The 7146-nt window shown below is 43.2% G+C and overlaps 1 protein-coding gene and 1 non-coding gene across 2 annotated transcripts; both read left to right on the forward strand.

Annotated features, from left to right (window-relative positions):
* Positions 1-68: 68 nt before the first annotated feature.
* On the forward strand, positions 69-175 carry LOC133046369 (U6 spliceosomal RNA). The gene has a single exon (XR_009690499.1). It is a non-coding gene; the product is annotated as a U6 spliceosomal RNA (small nuclear RNA).
* Positions 176-1921: 1746 nt separating this feature from the next.
* On the forward strand, positions 1922-5412 carry RPL14 (ribosomal protein L14). The gene is made up of 6 exons (XM_061127839.1): positions 1922-2010; positions 2548-2649; positions 3488-3582; positions 4629-4728; positions 4820-4873; positions 5082-5412. The coding sequence occupies exons 1-6, from the start codon at positions 2008-2010 to the stop codon at positions 5352-5354; spliced, it is 627 nt and encodes a 208-aa protein (XP_060983822.1). The 5' UTR covers positions 1922-2007; the 3' UTR covers positions 5355-5412.
* Positions 5413-7146: the final 1734 nt, after the last annotated feature.

Here is a 7146-nt window from a genome sequence, read left to right on the forward strand (position 1 = left end):
ATGGAGCTTCGAAAAACCTGAAAACTGCCTGGGGCTGTTTGGGAAGGCGTCTTAAAATACTTCAACGAGTGCTCGCTTCGGCAGCACATATACTAAAATTGGAACGATACAGAGAAGATTAGCATGGCCCCTGCGCAAGGATGACACGCAAATTCGTGAAGCGTTCCATATTAAAAAAAAAAAAAATACTTCAGGGATGCGTTGCCATTTTTCAAAGAGAAAGATGGGGACCACATTCTAGGAAGAGGGAGCTGATTACATGAAAAGTCCCGAAACTTGTTAACTATTGCGATATTAGGGGTAAAGGAGGCAGAATGCCCAGAGAGAAAAAAACCTAGGAAGGGTTTGGGGTTAGACTATGGAGGCCTTGAATTGCTGGGGAGTTAGGACTTTATCCTGTAGATTGGGTCAGCGGTCCCAAGTCTTTTTGGCACCAGCGACCAGTTTCGGGGAAGATAACTGTTCCCCTCCTGCTGTGAGTTCTGGTTGCAGGGAATTGGGGACCCCTGGATTGTGTGGTGAAAAATGGACTTTTGGAGTACTTAAAACAAGTGGGACGTAATCATTTAGTGAACTCTAGAAAAATAACTGGGGAATCCCAGTCTTTCCCAAAGTATTCAGTGAAAGACTTGGGGAGCTTGTTTATTAAATGCAAATTCTTGCTCCTCTGCAGACCTGCAGATCAAGATTCTCTGATTGTAGAGCTAGGAAATGTGTTTGGGGGAAAGAAATGCACAAATCATAAAGGTAGAGATTTGAATGTTCACAAGCTGAACACACTCGTGTAACCAACACTCAGATGAAGAAACTCACCAGCAGCTCAAAAACCCCGTTTCCCCCTCCAAGCCACTGCTGCCTGCACCAGGGGTAAAAATGACTACTAACATAGATTAGTTTGCTTGATTTGAATTTTCTATAAATGAAATTACAGAGCATATACTTGAGACCTATAAAACAACTAGCCTGTATTTTTAAATGTCAGTAATATGAACGACACAGATAGGTTTATTACAGATTTTAAAAGATCATACGTAACTAAATGCAGGTTGTAACCCTTCACAAGATTATAAGCCCTGAAGACTTTTTTCATTTGCTGGCAATAACATAAATGGAACAATTTCTAATAGTTAAATAAAGAGTGCAAATTAATAAATTAGGTGGGAATTCCTTGGTGATCCAGTGGTGAGGATCCTGGGCTTTAAATCTGGGTCAAGAGTCTGGGCCCTTGGTCTGGGAACTAGGATCCTGCAAGCCTTGAGGCACAGCCAAAATAATACATACATACATACATACATGTACATACATAAGTGTGTGTATATATATATACACACATACATATGACTGTTATTAACTTACTGAATTTGACTATTGTACTGATTATATAAAATCATGCCCTTGTTTCTAAGAAACATCACATTTAAGTGTAAAGGAACATCATGTCTGCAGTTTCCTCTCAAATGGGTCAAAAAAATTATTAAGCAACAGGATAATGTTAACATTTGGGAACTCGAAGTGACATGTTTAGGGGGATTACTTATACTTGTTCTGTAACTTTTCTGTAAAGTTTGAATTCTTTTAAGAAGAAAGGTTAATAAAATTAATAGGGTCACTTACGGAGAGGAAAAAAATCGTACTAAGACATCAGTAACATTTAGACGAATAGTGGAAGAAAAGATGGAAGAACGTTAAAAGATGAAGTCGAAAGGACTGCAAACAGTCACAAAGGAAAGCACAGCTTCTGTGCTCTTCTGCACCCTGAAGTCTTAAGAAACAGCTGCTCACGCGCGGTGTCGACTAAGCCAAACCCACGAAACCCAACCACGAAAGCATAGCCGAGCTCCAGCAGACTCCACCATGTTTTCCCAGTGACCATGTGTGCGCGTACGTGCGTACGTCCCAACCAATCGGTGCCCACGTCGGCGACTCGTTCACTACCGGGGCGGGGCGGCCTCCTACACATGCGCAAGGTTGGGCGGGCCTTCTTCCTTCTCGCCGAACGCCGCCAACATGGTGAGTATCGCCGGCGCGGGCTCCATGTCTGACCCCTATACCGCTCCAGCTTTGCCTGGGCTGGGGGCCGGAGGCGAGCAGCGGCGCTCAGCGGGTCTTAGGTATTGTGCAGTGAGGTTCCCCGGGTGGGCAAGACACAAGAGTGTTGGGAGCTTTCAGGATGAGCGCCCGAGGAGCGCGTGGAGGGCCCGGCATGCCGGGCGCTCGCTGGGTCACGCGTGCGCGCTCTGGCCGCCTCCGCCGCGTCGTTGCGGCGGCCAGTCGCCTAGCCAGCCCGCCGTGGACGAAGCAGAGCGTTGCATGGTGGTCTGGCCGTGCTGGCTTCGTGGACCTGGAGGCCAGCGGGAGCCTGACTTGCCACCGTTCCCTCTGTGGATTTCGTTCATCTTGGTTGTCCCATGGTACTTCGGCGTGTTTTCCTCAACATTCTTTTTTCCTGTTTTTAGCCATACTATATTTAAGTTACAAAGACGGCAAACTGGATCGTATTTTTAATCAGTCTCGCTGTTCTCTCTCCCCCCCGCCTCCCAATTTTAGGTGTTCAGGCGCTTCGTAGAGGTTGGCCGGGTGGCCTACGTCTCCTTTGGGCCTCATGCCGGGAAGCTGGTCGCGATTGTAGATGTTATTGACCAGAACAGGGTAAGTGTAAGGAAAAGGTTACGGCTTCACATGGCACTGGAGGCAGTGTAGACGACAGAGGTAAATGGTTTCAACGGCCCCCTTAAGATAGTACAATGGGTGGTAGTTTTAGTTAAACAGCCAGCGCAGATAGGGGTTACAGAGCAGAGGCTTGAATTGACCTGTACTGCTGGGTTTGAGTAATACTTTTGTCTTTTAAACTAGGCAGTTTTCTTTTTTTTTTTAAATAAATTTATTCACTTTAATTGGAGGCTAATTACTTTACAATATTGTAGTGGTTTTCCTATACATTGACATGAATCACCTACGGGTGTACATGTGTTCTCCATCCTGAACCCCCCTCCCGCCTACCTCCCCATCCCATCCTTCTGGGTCGTCCCAGTGCACCAGCCCCGAGCACCCTGTCCCATGCATCAAACCTGGACAGGCGATCCGTTTCACATTTGATAATATACATGTTTCAGTGAAACTAGGCAGTTTTAAACTAAAGGTGGGCTAAAACATTGGCGAGATGTAAATCATTTATTATGTTCAAAGCGAATTTGGAACAAAGCCAGTCCCATAGAAAGCCCTTGTTTCCTGTTGTCACTACTTGAGCACCAGAAACTAAGGGATTGAGCAAAGATAGTTTTTTTTTGTGGGAAGTGGAAGGATTAAAGACAAAACTATATGTTGGGTTCTATGCTTAACTATTACTGCTAAGTCCTTTTTTAACCTTTAAGAAAGATTTTAAATATAAGAATTTGATGATTCTGAAAAGACTAATATTATGTAGGATATCTGCATTTTGAATGCTGTTACATTTTTATACTGAGATCCTTGATCTTACCTCTTCTAGGCTTTGGTGGATGGACCTTGCACTCAAGTAAGGAGACAAGCTATGCCTTTCAAATGCATGCAGCTCACTGACTTCATCCTCAAGTTCCCGCACAGGTAACTATCCAACTGTCACCCCCTCCCATAGTTTTATTAATACTAGTAAAAGTTTGCTTAATTTCATTTAAAAATGTTGTTGGTTATTTTTTTTTTCTCTTGAGAATATAGTAAGCAGTGTGAGAGTGAGAGCCATTTAGAAGAGAGATTGGCATTGTAAAACTAGACATTATTTACTAATAAAATGCCTTGTGATCCGGTGGTTCTCTGGCTTTCCCTTTGTCCAGATTTCCCATTCTTTTTCTCTTGTACCCCTTTCTTTCAGGATTCACACAACAGAGAACCTCCTATATGTGTGGTTCCCTGAACATGTGTTAGTCAATTTTAGCTTTAGAACAAAAACTACTATCATTAGTTGAACTTTTCATATGTATCAGCTAATACTTAACATTACCGTCATCTCCTTATGACAGCCACCAAAGAGGTTCTATTCCTGGCTATTCATGAGCAATTAAGGCAGTCATTCTGTGATTTTTAACATGATGTAGGTTATAGAAGTTAAAAACTGGTGTGTTGCTGTGTGGTGACGATTGTTTGCAGTGTAACCTGTGCTGTGACTGGTTTACTTTCTAAGCATACTGGATTTTGATGTTTGAAAGAAATTCTAAAGTGGTTATAATTCCATTTTATGGCATTTGAACACAAATCTTTAAGCATTACTGTACAGAATAAAGCAAGCCATAAGGGACAACTATGTTATTTATGAAAAGGAAATTGCTTTCTACTCATCCACTATTTGAGTGATATGTGCACATTATTAGAGGTGATTTTTAAACTCTGAAAGTGGAGTGGTTTGCATATTTTTATTTTAAAAATTGTGTGTTTTGAGGATATAAGACATCCTGGCTTAGTGAACGCTGTTGGAACAAGTAGAAGATAACATTGTGCCTTGTGTTGTGTTCTGTGGAGACAACTACAACTGGAAGTAGAAAATGCAAGGGTTCTTGTGGCATTTTCTTGTGCTTTTTCAGAGGATGAAAAGTTGTCCTTGAATCTGTGTGACGTCAGAGCTGATTTCTTAAATCTTTGTTCTTGGTTCTTTCTAGTGCCCGCCAGAAGTATGTCCGGAAAGCCTGGGAGAAGGCAGATATCAATGCAAAGTGGGCAGCCACAAGGTGGGCCAAAAAGATTGAAGCCAGAGAAAAGGTAATGATTTAGAGATATTTGAATTTGGACATGTTCTGATTTTGGAGGATTAGAAGGTGGTTTGACAGAGTTCTTTTTTTTTGAAACACAGAAAGCCAAGATGACAGATTTTGATCGTTACAAAGTCATGAAGGCAAGGAAAATGGTAAGTTTTTGTGATTGTTGTGTTCCAGCACTGAATTTACTTGTCCGGTAATTCTTTTTGCCTAAGTGTATTGACCATAAAGTTGACTTCATAGAATTCTTATCCATTATAAGGGTGGTCTCCTGTATCTACCTATATATCCATATATATTCGATGGGTAAGAGTTTTGTGTGCATATATAATGAACATTTTTATTGAAATTTTTCAGAGGAACAGACTAATCAAAATTGAAGTTAAGAAACTTCAAAAGGCAGCTCTCCTAAAAGCCTCTCCCAAGAAAGCCCTTGCTGCTAAGGGGGCAGCTGCAGCAGCTGCTGCCGCTGCCAAGGTTCCAGCGAAAAAGATCACCACCGGGGGTAAGAAGGCTCCAGCCCAGAAGGTTCCTGCCCAGAAGGCCGCACCCCCTGCTAAATCTCAGAAGGGTCAGAAAGCTCCATCCCAGAAAGCACCTGCTCCAAAGGCATCTGGCAAGAAAGCATGAGTCTGTAAGAGGCTATTCAAATCAGAATAAAGGTTCTTTTTGACGTGCTGGCAAATTATTTAATCTGTGGATTAGTCTTGTTGCTGGGGCTGGGTTTATGAAGTAGATTGATGGTAGGATTGTTACTGTCCTCATTGGAGAAGGAATTCCTGAGTCCCACTCTGTCCAGACTCAGATACTATCAAGTCATCACACAAAGTCCTAAGTAATGTTCTTACGGGAAATCATGATAATTAGGCCACTGGGTTAATTTTCTTTCCTTGTACAAATATACATCTCATAAATAACTAAAATCCCAGATGCTTCTTATGCTCAAGAGTAAATTTTCATATAAAAGTACACTCTAGGTAAACAGATACTACATTTGGGTAGGTTGGTTACTTAGTTTCCAGTTCACAGTCATTTCTCATTTTTTAGTGGCATTAATAGGCAAGTGATACAGTGTAATAGTTGCTGTGATAGAGGAAATACGGCAATTTTGGATTACTTGTCCTAACAAGTACAAGGTGGGTTGTCTAAAGTGGGATCTTAAGTTTCCACCCAGAACACGGTGTAGGGGGAAGGGAGGTATGAATCTCAGGCATGTAGAAGACTTGCCAGAGACCACAGGACTAGGAAGCCAGGTGTTGGCTCTGTGGTGGGTGGATAGTGTATAGAAAGCCATAGAGTCCTTTTTGAATAGAGTGATGTATAAAATTTAGATTGTGTCCTGTTGAATGAACTGAAACGTGGGACAGGAAGAGTTGGGAAGGTCAGGTGGTTTCAAGCTTGGCAGTATTCCTTACTCTGTAAACAATGTCCAAAGTGGCACTAGTGAAATTGTGTTGAGGTTCATGAACTGCATCTTCTAGTATCCCAGTTAGCATGAGTATAAAAATTTATGAATGCTTTTTTGTCTGAAATCGTCACTGATAGCTCAGTTGGTAAAGAATCCACCTGCAATGCAGGCGACTCTAGTTCAATTCCTGGGTCAGGAAGATCTGCTGGAGAAGGGATAGGCTACCCACTCCAGTGTTCTGGCCTGGAGAATTCCATGGACTGTATAGTCCATGGACATGTATATTTTGGGCTTCCTGGTGGCTCAGATGGTAAAGTGTCTGCCTCCAATGCAGGAGACCCAGTTCAGTCCCTGGGTTGGGAAGGTCCCTGGAGAAGGAAATGGCAAGCCACTCCAGCATTCTTGCCTTGGAAAATCCCATAGTTGGAGGAGCCTGATAGGTTACAGTCCACGGGGTCACAGTCAGACACAGCTAAGCGACTTTCAGTTTTCACTTTGCTTGCCTGAAAGTAATTTCCCCCTTAAGAAATTTTACTGAAGCACATCTGATAGAAATGCCCAGGTGAGCCACAGACAACACAGGTAAGCGGATCTGTGCATGGTCATTCACTTCAGTCGTGTCTGTGTGATCCCATGGACCGTAACCTACCAGGCTTCTCTGTCCACGGGATTCTCTAAGGCATGAATACTGGAGTGGGTTCCCATACCCTCCTTCAGGGGATCTGACTGACCCAGGAATTGAACCCATTCTATCTCCTGCCTCTTCTGCATTGCAGTTGGATTCTTTACAGCTGAGCCACCAGGGAAGCCCCAGAGGGGTTTGTCCTGACTTCAAATGCCAATTGCAAGGTTCTCAGGCCTCTTGTACTTCTCACGGCGCAGCTGTAATTGGAGTTCCCATGACTGCCTCTGTTAATAGAACTAAGGCATGTTGCAGTCTTCCCCAGGTGGCTCTGCCTGCCAAGCAGGAGACTATCCCTGCAGGTTCTATGCCTGGTTCGGGAAGATCTGGAG

This window comes from Dama dama, chromosome 24, assembly GCF_033118175.1.
Source record: "Dama dama isolate Ldn47 chromosome 24, ASM3311817v1, whole genome shotgun sequence".
Lineage (NCBI taxonomy): Eukaryota > Metazoa > Chordata > Mammalia > Artiodactyla > Cervidae > Dama > Dama dama.

What these genes read in the sequence shown, in the direction of transcription:
- RPL14 (XM_061127839.1), top strand. An exon ending in ATGTTATTGACCAGAACAGG is followed by an intron (nt 2,650 to 3,487) that starts GTAAGTGTAAGG and finishes TACCTCTTCTAG; the next exon opens with GCTTTGGTGGATGGACCTTG. An exon ending in AGATTGAAGCCAGAGAAAAG is followed by an intron (nt 4,729 to 4,819) that starts GTAATGATTTAG and finishes TTTGAAACACAG; the next exon opens with AAAGCCAAGATGACAGATTT.